This window comes from Muscardinus avellanarius, assembly GCF_963383645.1.
Source record: "Muscardinus avellanarius genome assembly, chromosome: 4".
Lineage (NCBI taxonomy): Eukaryota > Metazoa > Chordata > Mammalia > Rodentia > Gliridae > Muscardinus > Muscardinus avellanarius.
In genome coordinates this window covers 152,161,436-152,184,005 of record NC_137789.1, presented here as the reverse complement: position 1 = coordinate 152,184,005, position 22,570 = coordinate 152,161,436, and the positions used below count along the sequence as shown (strand labels likewise).

Here is a 22,570-nt window from a genome sequence, read left to right as displayed (position 1 = left end):
CAGCAACTTGGCAAGGCCCTCCACAACTTAATGAGACCCTGTTTCAAAATAAAAAAATAAAATAGGTCTGTGGGTGTAGCTTGGAGGTAGTACATCTGAGTTCAACCCGTAGCATTCCCTGGGCCCTGGCCCCCCACCACACACACACACACACACACACACACACACACACACACACGTGTAGGGAGGGCCTGGGTTTGGGGCACAGGAACCAACCGTAGACAGAACAGAGCTGGATCTGTTCTGGCCTGGTCTCGGGGGCCACGCTGTGCCGTGGGGAAAAGCTGCTGCTGTGGGGCGGGCGTGGTTCCTAAATGTGCCCTGAGTTCCCGTGGCCTCGGTGTGCATGCGCGGAACCTTCAATCCTCAGTGCAGCAGCGTTGCTGGAAGGTGGGGTCTCATGGGTGCTCTTTGGTTCCTGAGGACAGAGGCCTCCTGGAGGAGTAATGCCTGTCTTACAGGACAGGGCTAACTCTGAGGGACTGGATTGGGTGTCTCAAGAGCAAGTTGCTTTAAAGTGAGGCTGCCCTGGGTTCTGTCCCTTCTGCCCTGGCCCACTGGCCCTCTGCCTCCCCCCATGGAGGGGAGCGGCGCGAAGCCCTCATAGATGTGGCTGCCCAGTCGTGGACCTTGTAGCCTCTGGAACCATGAGCCAAGAGAAATCTCTATTGTAGTACTGAGGATGAAACGCTTCTACCTCTGAGCTACACCCCAGATCTATTTCATACTTTATTTGGAAACAGGGTCTCGCTAAGCTGGTGAGGCTGGCTTTGAACTTGTGATCCTCCTGTCTCAGACTCCCAAGTACTGAGATTACAAGCGTGTGCCACCACGCCTGGCGGAAATCTCTATTCTTTAGAAATATCTATTCTCTAAAGCAAATGTCTGATGACCAAGGTCACAGACCTGTGTGCTGGTGGCAAATCCAGGAAAGACTGGGCCTGGGTGCCCAAGTCACCTCATCTTAGAGCAAGACAGCACCACGCACGGGCAGACTGCCGCATGCCAAACACTTGTGGGAGCTCAACAGCCCTCTGGGAGCGGCGTGACCCCCACTTTGCTTCCTCAGGCGGGTGTGGCTACACAGCGTGCTGGTGCTTTCTCCACTGTTTGAGGTGCACTGCTCTCAGGGCTGCGGCCCTAGCTCAGAGCCCCCTGGCCTGGAGGGGCAGCAGCGTCTGGCAGTCACGAGCTCTCTCTTGGAAGGGGCAGCAGCACAGGTGAGCTGAGGCCCCATCTCCCAGCCTCAGCTCTTCGCCAGCTTCTCCCTGCTACAGGCTCATAATGGCACAGTGTCTTCTACCCGCTCCACTCTGCCACATTGCCATTGTGCCTGGAAGGTGCTCCTCTGCCAGCCTCCTCCCGGGGTGCTGCCTGCTCCTGGACTCTACCCCAGTCTTCTCCCACCTCCTGAGCCTACAGCTGCCATTCCTGCAGTCTCCTTCTACCCCACCAGGTCAGGCTCACTGTTCGCCCTGGCCGGCTTGCTCATTCCTGCCTCCCAGGGTGCAGTGCAGGCTCCCAGGACAGGCGAGGGGCTCAGCAACACTTGAGGCTTAGTGGGCCCCAGGATGGGAATGGGACAGATGTGGAGGGATGGTGACCGTAGGATTTTTAGGGGAGACACTGCTGGAAGCAGACAGAGTTTCAGGGAGAGAGATGGCAACCCACCTGGATCCAGAGCAAGTTCTTTCTGTCCCCAAACAAGCTTTATGATCATAGCCTAGGGGCTTGGAGACCTCAGGACTTACATCTTTGCTTCTTTGCCTCCTGCGTCTTCCTGCTGCCTCATTTTAGGCCCTGCTCCTGCCGGCCTGGGCCACTCCAGCAATACTTCCTGTCCTGGTGTGACAATCTTCTCCCCCTCCCCATGGGCAGTCCAGCAGACAGACTGCACATGCCCCTGAAAAACGATCGAGGACCAGAGTGTCCTTTGTACTGAGAAGATCTCGCAGCTGTGCTTTCTTCCTGCCACCGTGTGAGGCAATATTATCACCTTCGCACAAATGAGGCCCAGGTGATGGCTTGCCCAGGGTCAGGCCCATGGCAGGCAGCTGGAGTGTGGAGAAGCTGTCCTAAGCTCCACCCCCCCCCCCCTTACAAAACTGGCAGTGAATGCTTACAACTATCTCAGATGGGGCTTGCTTGAAGGAAAAACCAAATAAAAACAAAAGCCAAGTCGTGGCTGACAGTGACCAATGGCTGGTGCTCTAGTGGCGCTCTGAGATGTGCAATGCTGTTTCCTAAAACACAAGCTCTGATTGGCTTTGGAATCGTCATTTGAATCCACGTTTTATGGGAGTCTTGCTAAACATCCTCCAGGGCAGCCTCCTAGCTACCTAACAGCAAAAGGTACATTTTCCCTGGCCTATAACTGACAAAGGTCAGCAACTTCAGACAAGCAAGGAGCTGACAATCAGACTGCCAACTGACACACACTTCTAAAAACAGTGGGAAGTAAAAAATGTATACAATTCGACTTTGTTAGGTAGTTTTTAAGAAAACCATCCTAGTCATTTCCCTCAATCAGCATTAAGAAATCTTATTTCAGCTGAAAGTGGTGGCACACACCTGTAATCCCAGTACTTGGGAGGCTAAGACAGGAGGATGGCGGGTTGAAGGCCAGCCTCAGCAAATGAGCAAGACCTTCAGCAACTTAGCAAGACTCTTTCAAAATACAAAATACAGAAAGCTGGGGCGCAGCTCAGAGCAGACACGGGTTCCGTCCCTGGCACCAAAAGAAACCTCGGTCTCAGTTTCCCTTCCCCCTCTCACGAGGTCCCGAGGTCCTGTGCACACTTGTTGCCAACTTCGTCCTTGATGCCTCCCATGCTCTCACACCGTGGACTTTCTATTCCTCACTGCTGACGACCCTCCGGCTTCCTGGCTCGGCTCCATGGGGCGGGCTGACGCCCCTGTCCTTAGGGCCTGGAGGATCTGCTGACCCAGGATTCTCGTCCCAGGTGAGCCTTCCATGAATCCCTGCATCATCCTGGATCCTCTCCCTCAACAGCCTAGGGCATGGCTATTTTCCATCTTTAATCCTGCCTGAATTTAGGCTTAAAAGTAGTAAAAGAATGACAAAAGGTTGGAATAAAGTGAGGGTCTCACTGCAAGATGTGTTGGGGGTTATCTACAGTAAAACTGAGACTTGCTTAAAAATGTTTTGCTATGAAACAACTCTAGGATTTAGACTTTCCTACCATCCATTCTGCATTTGAGCTTAGAATCATGGGGAACGAGGCTGAGGTCAGCTGGGGCCTCGTACTCAGCCCTTTCCTGAAGCTGCTCCCGTGGGCATGTGCTGAATTCATAATGACACCCCTCCCAGAAGGTGGGGTCCAGTGTGTCCAGTGGCAGAGACATCACGAGGGACCCCATGCCACTCCAACCAGCGGGGCCGCTGGGCACTGGAGCGGACTCACAGGGAACTCAGTCCTGGTGCAGGGGATAGAAAACCTCTGTCGCGGGCCAGACAGCAGTAAGGGTGAGCTTTTCAGGCCACCTGGTCTCTGCGGCCAATTTGCTGGCCTCGAGTCCAAAGCGCATTTCATTTTCACAATGTACTACTCTGGAACGAAACATCTTTGTCCTCTCTGCTTGCTACTCTGGCCTTCTGTTTCCTTAGCTTGCTGGTGGTAGTTCCAGGCTAAGTGTACGAGCCCACTCTGCAAGAAGATGGTACCGATGGCATCTGGAGGCGGCACTTGGGAGTGCTTGGGTTCAGATTAGGCCGTGAGGCTCTGACCAGCATGACGGGAGGAGCCTCTTGTATGGAAGAGAAGGCGGAGGGCTCTCGCTCCCTCCACGTGCCTGCACAGGGATGGCCCGGGAGGACCCGGGAGTGGCGGCCCTCCTCCAGCCAGCAGCTGACCTTCCAGGAAGTGAGCCTTCCAGCCTCCAGAACGGCGAGAAGAGAAGCCCCTTGTCAAGTCGCCCAGCGTGAAGTGTCCGACTGCAGCAGCATGAGTGGACATAAACAATGCTGGATAAACAACATACCGATCCACAGCACACGACATAAAGAGCTGTGTTTGCCCGCAGCCATTAAAATTCCAACATAACCTGCTCAGGCAAGGGAAGGGCAAGTGCGCCGAGCACAGGGCCAAGGGGGAGTCTGGACTGTTTCTAGCGGGGCTTGCCAGCGCACTGGTCCAGGAACGAGTCCCCACAGCTGCTTCTTATCAGACCGGCTGAAGATCTCTAAGGGTAAAAGAGCCCATGAATTTAGCTAGAATTATCATCTCCACAGCACGTGAGGCTACTTGCCACCCTGCAGGCCCTGGGGACAGGTGGGAAGCCCACTCCCTTGCCTGCGAGCCATACAAAGCCATGTATACCAGTCCTGCTCTGCGCTGACGCTGGAGGCTGGGCAGGCATCTGCGGAGCCAGTGTGCCACCTTGCCTCACGCACAATGCAGAGAATACAAAGGCCTGGATGGAGTGGGCTGCAGCGGCATGCACCTGCAATCCCAGCTACTCAGGAGCCTGAGGCAGGAAGATCATGGGTTCACGGCCAGCCTGGGTAACCTAGTGAGACCCTGTCTCAAAGAAAAAAAAAAGTACAAAGGCCTGGGTAAAATTTCCTTTTTATTTATCATTTTTCTAAATTATAGACATTTAAAATCTCAGCAATAATTTATAATAGTTACATCTCATACATTTCAGCTATTGGAAGAACACAAACATAAAAAATTAAAGTACAAAGAGAGAATTAAAAAGAGAGGTTACTGGAATGCACTGTAGGAGTTAAAAGTTCAAAACCTCAAAGGCTCCACACATGAGGCTGCACAGAAGGCTGGAGGCTGGAGCCACAGCTCAGCAACACCATGCCCGGGCAGCTCTGCCTTCGAGGAAAGGAAGCAGAGTGGTCTTTAGCTATCTCTGTTCCTCTGTATATTGCATGATTGTGTATAAACAGACACAGCACGTACTGGAGAACCAGTCTCAAAAATTTCTTTTACTACAGGTTGCTCAAATATCTTTAAGTTTAGTAAATAAGAAAAAAAGCAATTAAGTTTCTGGAATTTTAAGTTTAAGAAAATCAGGGTATTTCCAGGAATTGTAAAGCTCTCTCTCTAAAAGTATAAAACTTTATATACTTTCAAACTCTGAAGTGCTCAAGAAATTTATTTTTAGCTCAACACAGAATAGGGGACTTGCTCTCAGTGTAAACGCCCGCACACTACTGCACATTTGCCTTCGAAAGATGCCGGAGCAGCCCCGGACCCAGCTTCCGAGCTTCCACACCGTCTGTCTGGCCTGCATGGTGACCTTGACCATGGGTCAGCAACCCCACCCGGCTTCCAACCCCAGCCTCCCCGCACATAACTGTCACTCTTCACTGAATTCCTCCTTGGGAGACTCAAGCTCCTTCAGTAAGTCCTTGCCAGCTGCTCCGGCTTTTGAAGCAAAAAGAACAGCTCCCTGTTTAAAACCAAGGTTCTTCAAACTTCGGGCATAGTCCGCGTGTATGGCAGCGATGAGTTTCTGTAAACCACAGTTAAGGAAAAGAAAAGCGGTGAGGGCAGAGGGCGGGGTGACGCGCCACACGGGCTCCAGGGACAAAGGGCCGCTCTGTGTGGGGCCACCTGGTACCAACAGGGTGCACGGTGAGCGCAGGTGCCAGTTCTGCTCAGGGCCACCTGGTACCAACGGGGATCACAGTGAGCGCAGGTGCCTCTGGGCGCGGAGACGCGATGTCTCAATCTGCAACATCACTGCGCTTCACACCAGCTGAACCAGGGCTCTCCTTCGAGAGATCCAAGCCACACCCCCGAGATCCTCCCGCCTCCCGCACACAAGCGGACACCTCCTCAGGGACGCCCTCGCTCCAAGTGCTGGTCCGAGAGGCTGGCAGCGGGCAGGGTGGGGTAGATGTCTATTTCTGCAGGGATGGAGTGCCACGTCTCTTGGTGTTGGGTGTTTACACAGCCCTGTTTCGTCAAGTTGTACTCTCTGAAATGGGCACTTCAAGCTACAGTTTTCACCAGTTACTAGCCTCATTACCTCTGATTAACTTAGGCTGTAGCTTAATTTTTCAAAAATTTTAGCTTGGTTTAAATTAAAAATTTATATATATGCATATATTATGTGTTATATATTGTATATTACATATTTTATTGATATATATATATATATATATATGCACAGAATAATTACCTAACATGTAGAAATAAAGCCAAATATAATAATTCAAGAAAAAGTGCATTGAGAAGTAGGCTACGCAAACGACAGGAACTGGGGGCTCTGGTCTTAACCCTAACCTCCAACTCTTCAAATGAGACCACGAGACGCCATGACCGCTGGAGGTGGCCGAGCGTCCTTGGTGGGGCTGCCTCGCCCCTTGCAGCCCTCCCTGCCTCCCACCATCCCAGCCAGGCTGATGTCAGTGGTGCAGCAGCCCGCGCTCCAAGGTTCTTTCTCCTCCATCTCTCCCTCTCCCCTGGCATTGGAGAACCAAAACATGTGTCTTTCTCAATCTAATATAGCTCCTGTCCAGGCAGCACCACTAAGAGAAGTCCCAAACCCTATCTTCTCTTCCCCCAGCATAAACCTCCTTGCAAAGGATATTTGTGTCCTCGTTGGCTTCAAGTGCGCCGTACTTGAGACAAGCTTCCACAAACAAGGCTGCTCTGTCGAAGTATCGCATGCTGCTCAACACAAGACAGCGTTGGCCTCGTGACTTGCCAGCAGAACCACCTGAGCTGTGCCTCTGCACGAGGGCCAGCACGCCTCCCCAGGACTGAGCGCTACCTCACTCCAGCTCCCCCTCAGCCCCGGCTCATAAAGAGAAGGAGGGAAGAGCAGGCCGGTCTCTAACCCAGGTTTTGCCACTGATACTGAAGACACTGTCAAGTAGTTTAGTACACAGAAATCTGCAGAGACATGATGAGGACCATGTACCCACTGTCTAGAGTTAACAAGAAATCTTTTGTCATATTTGCTGCAACATACCTCCTTTGGATTTGCAATAAGTAACTGTCCCCTCAGGAGCGGTGGGTCCTCTCTGAGGTGCGCAGGGGGCGGCTCACCTTGCGTGCTGTCTGCCCCTCCTTACTGCTCTCTGGGCTTCCCCCAGCCACTCAGCCCAAAGCTGAATCCTCTCCTATTCTCTGAAGACTTGTGTTTAGGTTTGGCCAGTATATTGGTAGGAAAACACCATAGCTCAGAGACCAAGTGTTAATGAACACAGATATTCTATCTCCCCCCAGGTTTTAAAGAGATGAGCCTAAGATGATGCTCCTCCTTTCTGTGTATCAAGTGCTACCACCACCCAGGAGCGGCTCCACAGAGTGGGGTACGAGGCGTACCTGTGAAGCATCTCTGCCACGCTGGAAAAGCAGCCGAGAGAGAGCAGGACCAGGAGGGCCTTCGACTTCTGATTGACTTGTGGCGAGCAAAGGTGGTCGACCCAGCGCTTGAGAACATCAGCACATTCTTCAGGATTTAAACGGACCTGAGAAAGATGCCCACGTTAAAAACCAAAGCATCCCGCACTGCACACTGAAAAGTAACTCACTCGAGAAGGCAGCTCCTACAAACAGGCGATGGGCTTTGCTCTGCGACCACACTGCCCTGAAGCTGCTGCTCACCCTGGTAAGGAGTGACAGTCCAGACGCCAGGCACGGCAACGCGCTGGGCTGAGGGACGGGTCCGGCCCAGCAAAGAGAGGATGCAGCTGCTCTCACAAACCAGAGAGCTCAGCTATTCAGTAAGAAAGGAAACTTATAAGGAAAAGGAGGGAGTGTAGGTTGCATGAAAATATTTGCAAAGCAACTTTGTAGGCGTCCGCCAAATGGTTCCCTAACACGAGGGGGAGTTCTGTGGAACCCTACCTTTGCCAGCCAGGCTGCCCGGTTCCACTCGCCGTACGTCTGCAGGTAGCGGCAGGCATCCGCAGCTTTGTCTATCAGGCAGAGCAACTGAACGCCCTCTGGAAGACAGAAGAGCAGCCCCCCCATGATGCTGGACTCCCCCTGAGAGACATCACTGGAAAGGAACACTGCCACCTGGCTGCACCTAGTCGTGAGCATCTTTTACAGCCAAGGTGACTAATCTGAAAAGCTGAAATCCCAAATGTTCCAAAATGTGGAACCTTCTGAGTACTGACAAGATGCTGCATGGAGAAAATGCCACATCAGGAAACTGTGCTTCATGCACAAAATCAGTAAAAATACAGTCTAAGAAGAACTTCAGGTGATGCGCATAAGGCATTTGTGAAACGAGGACTTTCATGTCACTCTGGGGTCTCAGCCCTAAGGTAACTCATTGTCTATGCAAATATTCCCAAATCTGAAATATTTCTGGTCCCAAACACTTCAGATAATGGACGCTCCACCTGGGCCTAATGGAGACGTTCTTGACTTAAATTTTAAAGTAAAACAGAGTTCTCAAGCTACTACTCACATAAGCAGGGTAGTGAGACGGGCGCTGTCCAGGGAGCTACGAGGCAAAAGCTCACCAGTCTCCCCGCAGGCTCCACTGTCCTGCTGTGCCCAGGACACCACTGGCCGACTGGCCCCCGTTATTCTGTAATTCTTAGCAGTGTCCTCTTTCACTCTTAAAACAGATTCCGGTTTCGATGAATAGACTACTGCCGCCTTAGAACTAGCTGGCAATAGCTTTTCTGCTTTACTTCAGCAGATAAAGAAAGACATGTTGTCAACAGCCACACCCTCGGCTGGCTTGACGGTCCACAGCATGGACGCCCGCAGCCGCCCCGCGCCTCACCTGCCAGCTTGCCGCTGGCGATCATGTTCGTTGCCACCAGCTTGATGGTGCTCTGGGAGGGGCCCGAGGAGGTGACCGTGGTGACCAAACAGGCTTTCAGGGAGTCGCAGTAATAATGCTGGTTGTCTGCACTTGTTTCCAACAGCAACTGCACGGCTCTGTCAGTCTAACAAGAGAAAGGGGTTTTCTAAGGAGGAGAATACTTTCCTTCAAAAATTCACAATGTGGAACATTAAAGCCCACAGCTTAAGAAGATGTTCATTTTCAAAAAATGCTCTTGAATGTTTTGCTTACATATACAAAAATTAAATACTGGTGATAAACTACTTCTCTGAGGCAAACATAAAAACAGTCTGGTGTACAGGTGCGAAGTAACTGCCAGCTTCAGTTCTGCATCAGTCAATGCGGAGACGGAAAGCAAAACAAAACACGTGGCCAGGCTTCATCCCCACCAAGGAAGCCAGGACCACAGCTGCCTGGCCTCTGCCTGTGCTTCCCCAAGATGCCAGTTGGTTTTGTTTTTAAAGGAATCCTAAATTCACAGGGAAGGAGGCATATTCAAGAGGGAAATGCCATCACACACACACACACACACACACACACACACACACACACACACACACTGCTCTGAAATACTCATGAACTAGCAACTTCCTATAGTACAAAAAGGGCCATAAAAATTGACATACTTGACCTAAGAGTAGCAGCTGGTCTGTACATTTCCTCGTGTGATCATAAGTTGACCGTTTTACTTCTTGTAGATTAACCCTTTCCAGTTGAAATTTCTAGAGGAAAAATAAAATCCAGGAATTATAAGATTATAAGCCTGGATTATAAGACTTTTGAGTCATTTAAGTTTTGTTATAAAGTCACTTAAGAAGCATCACTTTGACTTGTGAGATTACTAATCAACTTTGTAGGAATCCTACAATTTAATAAGAATTAAAGAGAAAAAGTACTGAAATGTCCTATCGTTTGTGTGCATGTCTGCCCCCTTCCAGAAGCCAGCCCTTGCGTAGGACGGGAAGAGAGAATCCTGCCCGTCGGGCTGGGGACACAGCTCAGTGGCAGTGCTTGTGCTGGGCTCTGGGTTCAATTCCCAGCACCACACACACACACAAATGTTGGATATGACTTCAATGTGGCTAGTGAGGCCTAACTCACCTAGCCCAAGGTTCATTAAAAAAAAATCCTGCAGGTATTGAAGTATTCTGATGGACATTAAAAAATATGAAGCTATGTGCCAGGCGTGGTGGCGCACGCTTGTAATCCCAGCATTCAGGAGCTGAGACCAGAGGATCACGGTTCGCGGACAGCCTCAGCTACTTAGTGAGGCCCTCTGCAACTTACTGAGACCCTGTTTCAAAATAAAGAATAAAAAATAGGGCAGGGGGTGTAGCTCGCAGGTCAAATGCCCCTAGTTTCCATCCCCAGACCCGCAAAAAAAAAAAAAAAAAAATTTGAATAGCAAATTTAAATTAAGTGGATAATATATTTGTTATAGGAAATTAAATAAAAGAATTAAATTAAGACAAAAATTAAGGCTATTAAATAAAACATTAAGGCTCATTAAAAACTCAGTGTTTATGAGCTTTTCTAGTCTAGAGTCAGACTCTTCATTCATTCTTAGTAGTGCTACTTCCAAGCCACACCCTCCGATTCTTCTCTTACTTTGAAACAGTCTTGCCAGGTTGTCGAGGCTGGCCTTAAACCTGCAACCCTCCCAAGTACTGGGTTTAAATGTGTGAGCCACTGTACCTGGCTCTGAATCAGATCTTTTTATGCAAATGTGCCAAGGGCCTTAGTTTTCTCACATGGACTTTAACTTAGTTTGAAAGTTTCCCAAGTTAGATATTTAGAAAAATATAAATACTGAAAACGACAGCTTTACATACCTGAAAATAGGCATTTTCGCAGAGGATATCGTAGCATATGTCCAGTGGGTTGCTCAACTTGTCTCGGGGAGCGGCTGAGCTCCCGGGAGTGGCCTGGGCCAGGCTGTGCAGGTAGTGCGCCGCCACGGTCCAGAAGTGCAGCTCCGACTCGTCGCCGTAGAGCCTGGGAAGGGTGAGGTCCAGGCCCCAGCTCAGGTGGCAAGCTTGGCCGGGGCAGGGTGGCCTGCGGCACCCTGAGGTGCTGGGGCAGGGTTGTCACTTGAGAGTCCCGGGCAGGAGTGCTGTGGCTCCTCACAGGCAAGCCCACTGTTGATCTACTGATCAGCACGGGAGCTTGGACCTGCTCTGTGTCTGACTTGGACCAGTTCCCCCCTCCTTAGGCAACCTGGCAGGACCTGTTTCCGGGAGGCCACCACATTGATGCCAACAGTGTGGACATCAGCGATCTGCAGAGCAGACTACAGCCCAGAACTCCTGGACTCAGCGATCCTCCTGCCTCGGACTCCCTAGTACCTGGCACTACAGGTGCGTGCTACCACGCCCAGCTATAGCTGTTATATTAAAGCACATATTTTAAAAAGTTGTCTATAGGAGAAGGTCCTTTCCATATAGAAGGCCTAGATATCATATTTAAACTGTAATTTGATTTTCCCCTATTTGTATTACTCTTAAAATGAATTGCAAACAGAATCTAAAGGAGGAACTCATGTTTTTCTAAAATGTAAGAGAGTTTGGTTGTAACTTTTACAGGCACTTAATAAAAGAAATGACTAATCTGAAATTCTGTCTTACACAGCATACTTCACACGGTGTTACCTTGAAACAAGCAGACACCTCTGCAAGAGAGTGAATTCTGGGTCAAGCAAGAGTTTCTTGATGTCACTGCAAACAAGAATCCAGACAGAGGTAAGATAAACATTTTGAATCAAACAATAAAGCAAGCAGATAAGTCAATATACTCTTAGGATGAAAAATTCCATTCAAAAGATAACATACAAAAGCAAGGTTATTCTGTTATGATGCTGTGTTTACCAAATGTACATACGTGGAATTACTCATGCCAACCTCAACATCACATTTGGGGAAGGGGAAAGAGTGGGGAGGGGGCAGGGGAAGCTCACCAAGTGTCCTGTGTGTCCCTAACACTCTGAACTACACAGTGATGTGAGATTATAATGCACCAATAAAAGTACTTAAAAAAAAAAAAGCTGAAGGAGCTGAGCGGACCCAGCGCCACTGGAGGGCGCTCTGAGCCACCCGGCTGCCTCCCGGCAGCTCCCTGGTGTGCTGTTTTATTTTTAGTGTGGTGCTGGGGATTGAGTCCAGGAGTATTCTAACCCTGAGCTACATCCCCAGCCCTATTTTATTTTTTATTTGGAAACAAGGCCTCGCTAAATGGCTGAGGCTGGCCTCGGGCCTGCAATCCTCCCGAGCACCGGCGAGTTCCCAGGCATGGCTCCACTAGCATTTTTGATGCTGCGAGCCTCTGTCTAACCAGAGGAACAACAATGCCATTGTTTAAACTTATTTTTCAATCATAAGGTGAAGGACATACTTTAGAAAAGATGGCACTTAGAATATATTCTGAAACTATCCCAAAAGTAAAATGTTTAACAAAGAACAGCTAATATTACAATGAATTGGTGTTTCTACAGTAGCTAAATATGAAATATTCATAAATGGGGAAGATATTTCTTAAATCTATAGTTTCCCACTTAAAGATAAATGTTAGTTTTTAGATACAGAAAGCAATAAAGTAATTATTTAATCTTCCATCTTTTATTCTTAATTTGTTAAATACTATAATTACATGTGTCAATTTCTAGACTGCAAAAATGTGTTACATTTTACCATGAATTCTTTGTGGACCTGTATTTTCTCCTTCCTTTGCAATATAGTTACCAATACGTATTTTTAAATGCTTTTGGCCTTAGGGAACACATTAGTTTCTTAGCCAGACCATGCACACACAGCATCTGATACAGAGCTCAGTTCAGAAGAGGGAAGTGGACACAGAAGAGCCGTGTGCTCGCGCCTCCCGCACACGCTGGAGCCGGAATGGCCCAGGCCTGACTCACGCAACACCAGAGCAGCCTGCCACGTGGACTTGGGGCGAATGCCCTGTCCCTGCAATGTTAAATAGATCTTAAATAGATCCTTTCCTGGAAAACAAAGATTCTCAAGGGAACTACCTCTGTGAGCAGAATGGTTTCTCCTTGGGCCATTAGTATTTTGTAAAACACAAGTTACTTTGATTTAAAAAATCCATATGAATGTGTTTTTTTTCTTGTATTGTTATCTTCTAATAAAACACAAAATGCTTACTTAGACAATGAATTCAACTGCTCCTGAAGAAGACTCTTTATTTCTTCATTTTCCGGATAATCACTGTACAGAAACGATTTTGAATGAGTTTATTATCTCTCCATTTAAAATCACTTATTTCTTTATCCAAAACGTTGTTTTAATAAAAACTTGGTTCAAAACCTGGTTACAGATCAAAATATAGGAACAATGTATGCAGGACCACCAATCATTTCATCTTATTGAGTCCAAACAAAAGAAAGTCACTTTGGCTTCCAAGAAATGGAAACTACAATGACTTAATAAATTTTCCCATTCTGCCCTGCAGAGAACTAAGGAGACAGATCTTGGAGAATAGTTGCTTGATTGCATTTTTAAACAATGCCATGCCTGCCTATGCCTTCCGTATGGCATAAGTTCAGTAACATTTGTGGATTTAATGAATAACCATAGATACTGAGATTTATAAACATACATACCTCTGAAGTAGGCCCACAGATGCTGCTTTAAAACGAGCCGGGCTGGCCCTGAGCCCGCAGCCTCCATGGGCTCTTCCCGCTCACTTCCCCACATCATGACTGCCTGCGTCCAGAGCCAAAGGCGATGCCAGTGCACTAGAGACCTACGCATGCCCCCACGCAGATGGAAACAGGAGGCAGGCTGGAGATGCTTTCATTGTCCCTGCCTTCTCTTGGATGAGTTTTAAAGTTCCATTCCTTTTAAACACTGGAGTGTGGGCCATGACCCACTTTCATGGGCATCCTTCAATCCCAAGTACAGTATGAAAGGAAAATAAAATGCAGAAACTTACATGTGAGAAAGGTCCAAAGAATATTGTCCACTCCAAGGCTGGTGAAGTAAGAAGGCTTTCAGGGCAAGGGAGGCCCTTGGAGGAAGAAGGTATGGGCACCAAATGGGCTCTAGACAAAGAAAGAAAGTTTAAAAATAAAGTCCTCTTGAAGTTTTTTTTATTGGCGTATTTTAATTATATACCATGGTGAGGTTCAGAGTGCTAGAAAACATATGCACACCGCATTCACTGTGTTTCTTCTGGGTTCCTCCCCACTCCATTTCCCTCCCGACAGATAATATTTGGGGGGTATCTTCCTAAAGAAACAGAAGTCAGATCACTATAGGTAGATAGCATTTCCATGTTTATAATAGCACAATTCCCTACAGTCAAACTACAGAACCGGCCTGGGTGTCTATCAACAGAGGAATGGATTATGAAATCATGGTTTATATACACAATGGAATTTTACTCAGCTAAGTAGCTGAGGCTGTTCACAAACTGTGATCCTCCAGTCTCAGCCTCCCGAATGCTGGGATTACAAGTGTGCACCCCATGCCCGGCTAAGCAATGCCACTTTAGAAAACTCCGTTCTATGCAGTTAAAAAAATTCAATCATAGCTGATTTAAATTTCACACACACCTGTAATCCTAGTACTTCGGAGGCTGGAACAGGAGGATTTCAACCTCAAGGCTAGCATGGACAGCTTAGCGTCTCAAAATAAAACGTAAAAAGGGCTGGAGGAATAGTTTAGTGATAGAGTGACCCTGGATTCAATCCCTATACCACTAAATAAACACAGAAAACAAAAATTAAATAATAAATATTTTGCTGGGACTATAATTTATGAGTCAGAAAGTGGTCAGGATTTTAATAACTACTTTTTTTCATGCCCCCAAATTTCACTCTTGGTTCAGTAAAATCACCTAAAATGCAGTCCATATTCAAAAGTTCCTGGTTATTCCCTCCACCTCTGCAACAGTCATATTCTTTCCGAGGCTCTAGGGTCCAGGGGTAGCACTGTCTATCAGTGGTATAGTGAGTGCTGACCAGGCCCAGGCCTAGAGGCAATCCACAGCACTGGAAAAACCAAGGCACCCAGGTCTCATCAAGGCCTCCTCTTCCGGTACGTGCTCACTAGGAACTGCTCAGCAGCAGCCCACACAGTTGGAGGAAGCTAGGCTGAAAAATCTCACGTCATGCCAATATTGTAAGTCTACAGAAACTACATCGGCCTAGAATATTATTAGCAAGTCTCACATGCTTGCATTCCTTCTAGATGCTGCTACAATGACCTGAGATTTATCTCTATGCTATTTTATGTCCCTGAAACATGAGGGGACAGTCAGGAAAGGCTCGCCAACTTGAAACCAAGGATTCGTTTCTCAATCGGTCTGAATGGCTCCCCTCCTGTGATGACGGGAAGAAGAGGCTTCTTTGAGCTATTCTAACAAACAAGTATTTCATGGAGTTCCCTACTTGTTACCAAGGAAACCTGAAGGAAACACCGGTGCATCAGTGTCTATGTCCTAGAGTGACTTTGTGTTTATTCCACAGCAATAAGCCCAAAATACACTTTTAATTTCCCAGAACAGAAATGTATTAATCTCCCCCCAGACTAAGTCAGCTGTGCACATGGTGGTGAACACACAGGCATCTTTTTCCTACCACCACATTCACACTATTGTCAATTTTTATTCCTTATCATTTATTGAATGTTTTTCTGGATTTAAAGTTCAATTTATAGAATGTGTGCACAACTTTACTGACCTTTCTCCATTACTACTTAAATCTGTTCTCCCTTTCTCACTGAGGATATCCCACTAGACACTGGACAGAAATAATTTTTTCTCTTTAATTTTAGGAACACTTTAAAAGAAAATGCATCTAAACCTGGGCTACAACCCAGATATTCATACAGTATTAATCCGCTGGATTCCATTTCTGTATTGAGTTCAATTTAAGAACAAGTTATCACTGTTTTGGCGCTTCTTAGGGTAAGGTTTTAAGTTAAAGGTGAGAGAAAAGTTTTCACACATTTAGAACAGATTTACATTAATTCTCTACCTAGAATTAATAACTGAATTAAACAAAATCACCCTGTGGTTTCCTCAGGAGCTTCAGGCTGAGAGCGAGGAGCTCTGCTTGCCTCCTGTGGGAGTGGACCCTCTGCAGAGCGGTGGCATCCGAGACCATCCTGGGAGTGCAGCGCTCCGCTGTGGCGCTGTCCACAGGCGGGCACAGCTACAATTTAGAAGTGCGGGTACCCACGGAGTGGGTAGGAGTGGGCAGCAAGAACCACCAAAGCCCACCACAGGTGGTCATGGACGGCCCCAACACCAGTAGCAACCTGGCAATGCCTCGGACTTGAACCCAGAGAGAAAGGGCGGGCTTTAAAACTGCACGGCCTTCGAGAGTGCAAATACTGACTGCCAAGCACAGACACTTCTTGGAGCCGATTCAGTAGATGACTACAGGAGCCTCTCTATTATTCCTCTATTAATCTCTCCCCCCCCAAGACTAGGTCAGCCATGCACATGGTGGTGAACACAGACATCTTTTTCCTAACAGCACATTCACACTACTGTCAATTTTTATTCCTTATCATTTATTGAATGTTTTTCTGGATTTAAAGTTCAATTAGGAATAACAGAGTCGGGAGTGTGAACCACAGGTACGCTGAGAGAATATTTAACATGGAGGTTGCTGCTCTGCTCCAGTTAGGATCAGAATAATGGTCTCCCCCAAAAGTGCCTTCCATGAATGAAAGGTGCACTCCGAGAAAGAGGCTGCCTTCTAAGCCGATGAATGATGCACTTACAATCTTCCTATTTTTTTCTTAAAAAGTCACGTATGGCATTATTTTACTACAGTATTTTTCATTCTGGCTAAAAACAATCTCAAAACAACCATACAAGAAAGAATGAGATATTGTCATCCTAATTTTGTCTTGACAGCCATGCACCAAGTGAGAGACAGGCATCAAATTCACAGTAACTCAGACAGTGACTTTTCAATGACACATGGTCACGAGACACAATGCTCACTATTTAAACAGAAGCCTGTCACTAGCCTCGTGTCCTGTGATGAGCTCTGAATTCTGAGTAAGCTGTGCTTATGAAGGGAAGTATCCTCTATCTTGTTAACAAACCACTTAGAAACGGGTCAAAACGGGGCACTTAGGGAACCTGAGTGGATCGCCGACACCTGCGATGTACCAGCACCGCATCTCAGCAGCAGTAAGCACTTACAGTCTAAGTGAAATTACTTTCTTAAGCTCAGATACTTGGGAAATATCTGAAATGAGAAGCAGCGACTCTCCCTCTCTGGAGAGCAGCTGTGCGAAAGGCTGGCTTCAGGGCACTCTTTCCTGAGCGGACCGTACCGGTCAACTCCTGCTCGTCCATTCTGAAACACGTGGACTTCATAGACATCTCCAGGACTCGGATGCAGCCATCATCGGACGCCAAAATCACTTTATCTGAGGTGCACCAGTCCACGTCCAATATCCGAAAGGTCACATTCCTCCCACTTCTCAAGCTGCTCACCATCTGAACCTGCAAAGTGAGTCTGCCATCACTTTCAGACAAAAAGGAAGATGTTTGTGATTCTGGATTGAACGGTCACACGAGACGGAGGCAAAGACCCAGGGAAAGCGTAAAACTGAATGTGTCATCCTGGTCGCAACAGTAACACTAAAATATCAATCAATCAATCTGTAGAGCTGCCACCCTTAGAAGAGAAATACTGTAGAAGTAAAAAGTTTATACAGAAGAAAATAATCTATTGTGAGAAGCCTCACACATCATGGTTTTCATTAAGTCAGAAAAAAGGGGGAAAAGAGAAGTCCCTAAGGCGGGCAGCCTCATTTACGTTTTATCCTCCTGGTGCTGGGCCTACCTCCTTAGTGTCCCACACTTCGGCACCATCATTGTACATTGCTATTAATTTTTGGTTTCCTTTGCCAGGGGCAAACCGAATCTTCCTCACCCAACTTCGATGTGTAGGTATTCCTCTGAGGACAAAGACAAACAAAATACCAATATGATATAGAGCAACAGGTAGTCATCAGAAAACGCCCGATGTGTCTTTCCAGTGCTTCTGATAGGGTCTGATGATGGGAAAGCCACTTTCCATGCTAGGGCGAGGCATGTGGCGGACGGGCCTGCTCTTTAACACAGCTGGAGGACGGCCAGGCTTCTGCACGGGCCACTTGTAGATGAGCGTTTCCTGTGAATGATCAGAGCCTGGCCCAAAGCTTTTCCTCCTTAATTCAGTCATAAGTCTCCAATGAAACCATACTTAAAAACACACAACATAAACCTTTCATTCTTGGCTCATACCTGGATACTCTGCCTCTCAAATCCCAAAAATTTAAATTCCCATCCATATCTCCAAGCACTAATGTATCTCCTTTCCAAGCAATGCAGGTAATACTACCCATACTTCCCTAGAAAATAACAGCAAGAAAAACATACATTAGTAAGTTATCTCAACTAGGTTTATAGGAATATTTTTTAAAGAAGCAATACCTTAAGAGAAAGAAGTCAAGAAAATCCCTTCTAGAAAGAAAGCTGACTCTAACTTATTTCTTACTGCAAAAGGATAAAATAAATCCATCTCAAGGGAAACTAATTTCTTAACTAATTATGCAGGGTTTTTTCTCATTGAAAAAGAAGATCCAGAACTTCACTACCTTTTGGAATAGAGAAGGTGAAAATACTGTTTATTAAAGACATTTGCAACAGTCTGAATTCCTCCCTCTCACCTACAGCAGCTCTGATCCACAAGAGCCAGGCGACTGAGCTGCCTGGAAGCGACCGCCTGCCACTTAACTTTCAGTGACCGCAGCCCCGCCGGCACCTTCACTGCGAACTCAGGAGACCTGAGCCTCACCCAGCGGCCTCCCACTACAAGTCCCATGTCTGGATGGCAATTCTAAGTAAATACGGACATTTTTAAGAATCCCCTCTTGTCTCCATTTAATCACTTTAGTACTCTGTATTAGTTTTTAAAAAGTCATTTTCTTAATCCACCTCTTAAAAACAACCTGTGAGATGCAGAGTTAACTCTAATACCTCAGTAGAGGGATTCTACAAGGTCAAAAAAGGATATATCTGAGGTAGTAAATGTTAATACTATTACATTTATAACCTATTTACAATCATCAAAAAATAATACTAGAGCACAAGTATCTTTCAGGGAAATGCCTGAAGCAGAGGACAGACACTGGTGTCGAGCCCAGTTTCAACCGCTGCTCTGCACAGAACTGAGCGTGCCCTGGGCACAGCCATTATTCTCCCTCAGTTTAGTCACAGATTGAATGGAGACAATCCTTGGTAAGTTATTATGGGGATAAAATGAATATCACAAGGCAAAAACTTAATCAAAATAGTTTTAATGTTATTCTCTAGCAGGATAAGGCAAGTTTAATCAGTGATAATGTGTCCATTAGTAATGAAATTTATCTCTATTAAGCTTTCCTGAAGCTTTCCAACTTAAGCGATGTCCTCACTGGATATGGGTCAACAAGATCCTTGAAGGGACTATTGATGGAGATTTAACCGAGGGTTAGACTCACATCTGGTGGAATCCGAGCACTATCTTTCATAGAGTTTCCCTCCACAGTGAGGTGATAAACTTGGCCGTCATTATCGGTAAATACAAAATGCTCCCGAGCAGAGATATTCTGACTGAGTTCAGATTTACTTTCTGCCTCCTGCAACAAGCTTTGGGAGAGGAAAAAATAAGGTAATGACTTTTCTTTAGAGTGCCACCCATACTTAATTAACTTGCCCACAATACAGATGCAGTAACAGGAAGTCCAAAGCCACTAAAGTGTCTGAAACTAATCTTGCCCAGCTAATAATGTAAAAATGTGAATCAAGCTGGGCGTGGCGGCGCACGCTTGCAATCCCAGCATTCAGGAAGCTGAGACTGGAGAATTGCGATTCGCAGACAGCCTCAGCTACTTAGTGAGGCCCTCCGCAACTCAGTGAGACCCTGTTTCAAAATAAAGAATAACAAATAGGGCGGGGGTGTAGCTTGGAGTTCAAATGCCCCTGGTTCCATCCCCAGTACCACACACACTATATATATGTAAATCATTCCCCATAATCATACCATGGAAGAAAGTTTACAACAGGAGAAAAAAGTAATGGAAACAACACACAGCTACTTTTGCTAAAAAGCCCAACAGAGGAGAGGGGCTACAGAGAGGTGCTCTGAAGCTTTTAATCGTAAAACTGGTATGGACGGGGATGGGATTTAGAACTCCCAATACACTTTCTTATTGATTCATCTCCATGTTTATGCTACTTTCACCTAATTTCAGAAACTGCAGTTAAGGGGACAGAGGGCACTGGAGCCATCCTTGTCCCTCACGGGGCTGTGGGGCGACAGTACTGCAGGCTACTGACTGCACTAGGAAAGACGGCAACAAATTTAACTGTCCGGTAATCCGGGTAACATACTGAAACAGGAAACCAAGTGTGTGCAAAAGCACAGTCCAACTGGCTACCACTAAAGCACCGTCAAGTTCTCAGACACAATTTACTAGTGCAAAGGACACTGGCAGGAGCAGCGCGCTGCACCTGATCACCGACGGCTCGACGGTGCTGAGCTCTGTGTCCGAGACGACAGTCTGGCGGGCCATGGCCTCTCGGGTAGCAAGCTGCTTCTTTTTCAGGCTCTTTAAGTTGTGAGATGGTGACCACTCCTGTGGAGAGAAAAGACACCCAGGAGTGCCAGCGTGCCTTCTGTCAGAGCTCCCTTCCAGAACATCTGGGCAAGCCGGGCATGCTGTTGTAAATGCATTTTACTCTTCTTGCTATTCTAAATGTATTTTAGGTCTTCTCCCTGTTATCTCTGCAGGCTGGATGGCACTCCTAGTAATCCCAGCTCTTGGGAGGCTGAGACAGGAGGATCGCGCAGGTTCGAAGCCAGCCTCAGCTACTTAGTGAGGCTCTCAGCAACTTAGTGAGACCCTGTTTCCAAACAAAATATAAAATAGGGCTGGGAGTATAGCCTGGAGGTAGAAAGCTCCTGGGTTCCATCTCCAGCACCACAAAAAAAAAAAAAAAAAAAAAAAAAAACCCTAAAACCCAAACCAAACCAAAACAACAAACTGGGCACTCTCCATGGTCTCCATGGCCTAGCACCACTTCCCGTTACTGTATGTGAAGTGTTTTTCTTTAGATTTTACCTATTCAGAGAAAGGCTTATCAAATGCATTTTAATTAGACTAGTTTAACAGCAAACTTCCCAAAAAAAGTTTTGATTTTTTTTTTGGCAGTACTAAGGATGGAACCCAGGGGCATTCTACCTCTGAGCGACACCCCCATTCCTATTTTTTAGTCTTTATTTTGAAACAGGGTCTCACTGAGTTGCAAAGGGCCTCACTAAGTAGCTGAGACTGACTTTGAACCTGTGCGATCCTCCTTTCTCAGCCTCCCAAATGCTGGGATTACAAGCGTGTGCCACTACGCCCAGCTGATGTCTCTATCTCTCTGTCTCTCTCTCTCTCTCTCTCTCTCTCTCTCTCTCTATATATATATATATATATATATATATATATACACATATATACACATACATATACATATACACATATACATACATACATACATATACAAAATTTAAAAAACAAATTCAATGATGGTGTCTCCTATTCCCCACCCCTTTGCCTACCCCTTACCTGCATAGGGTGAGGAAAAACGACTACTCCAATCTGGGCATACTATCAAGCACAGGTCCACCTGAATTCACTTGTCTTAATTTTTTATATTCTCACCTATTTCAATGTGTTTAATCTGAAGTCATCTCATTAAAAAAATTCTTGACATAGCGATTTTCCATCCATCAGTTTCTGATTCCCATAAGTACTCCTATTTTATGACATTCTGGTTTTTACTCTTCTTGCTGTTCTAAATGTACTGTAGGTCTTCTCCCTGTTATCTCTGCAGGCTGGATGACACTCCACAAGCATCTATCATTTTTTAATATATCTGTTCTCTTAGCAAAGAATACACAGATTGCCTCCCAAGTGCCTTTATGACCAGTGCTGCTGTAGTCAAAGCCCTTCGAGGGCAGCAGGAGGACGCCTGTGTCTGCCCACGTGCTCAGGGCACAGCCTTCTCCATCTTCTCCTCACAGGGTGCTATCTGGCTCTCTGATCGTAGTCTAACAGGCTTATCATGTTTCTTCACTTTGTATGTCTCTGAAAACGGTTGAGTTTGTACTTATTTATTTATTTGGTGGTACTGGGGTCCCTGGAAACCCTTCTACCTCCGGGCTACACTCCCAGACCTATTTTTTATATATATTATTTTATTTGGAAACAGGCTCTCTTAAGCCAGAGAGGCTGGCTTTCAAACCTCCGTGATCCTCCTGTCTGCACCTCCCAAGCACGGGGATTACAAGTGTGCGCCACCACGCCCGGCAAGTTTATACTTTTTTATATACTTGTTGGCTGCCTTTCTCTGCTGTTCTCTAAATGTTCATTCACACACCATGTCCATTTTTCCACTGGGTTTTCTTCCCCCCCCCATGGTTGATTGGTAAAGGTTCCCTATTAATTTTAGATATTAAAAATTCATATTGAAGAATGGAATCCTTCATCAAACAGCATTATGATGTCATCCAAATCATTAATATTTTTCCTTTGAGCATCTTATATCCTCTCCTGTCCCCAGGTCGTGAAAATATCCATCCACATACACTGAGATCTTTAATTCTGTGAATAGCACTTTTGTAATACCATAGGTAGTAGGAGCGAGATCAATGTTTTTCATAAAGTGAGACAGTTGCCCTAATACTGTTTGCCCATTCCCGTTCCTCTCTGTGCTG

The 22,570-nt window shown here is 46.5% G+C and overlaps 1 protein-coding gene across 1 annotated transcript in view; it reads right to left on the bottom strand.

Moving 5' to 3' along the window:
* Window positions 1-5,334: 5,334 nt before the first annotated feature.
* WDR11 (WD repeat domain 11) overlaps window positions 5,335-22,570 on the bottom strand; it is a gene marked incomplete at its 3' end in the record, with an annotated part of 57,281 nt that continues 40,045 nt past the window's right edge. Inside the window, exons 15-29 of the mRNA XM_080693808.1 lie at window positions 20,317-20,441; window positions 19,305-19,452; window positions 18,067-18,173; window positions 17,624-17,738; window positions 17,109-17,280; window positions 13,744-13,852; window positions 12,954-13,016; window positions 11,445-11,510; window positions 10,629-10,791; window positions 9,423-9,518; window positions 8,734-8,899; window positions 7,839-7,936; window positions 7,314-7,459; window positions 6,557-6,653; window positions 5,335-5,490 (exon numbers count right to left, since the gene is read on the bottom strand). Of these exons, the coding sequence (XP_080549934.1) occupies window positions 5,335-5,490; window positions 6,557-6,653; window positions 7,314-7,459; window positions 7,839-7,936; window positions 8,734-8,899; window positions 9,423-9,518; window positions 10,629-10,791; window positions 11,445-11,510; window positions 12,954-13,016; window positions 13,744-13,852; window positions 17,109-17,280; window positions 17,624-17,738; window positions 18,067-18,173; window positions 19,305-19,452; window positions 20,317-20,441 (1,827 nt within the window). The remainder of the gene's footprint in view (window positions 5,491-6,556; window positions 6,654-7,313; window positions 7,460-7,838; window positions 7,937-8,733; window positions 8,900-9,422; window positions 9,519-10,628; window positions 10,792-11,444; window positions 11,511-12,953; window positions 13,017-13,743; window positions 13,853-17,108; window positions 17,281-17,623; window positions 17,739-18,066; window positions 18,174-19,304; window positions 19,453-20,316; window positions 20,442-22,570) is intronic.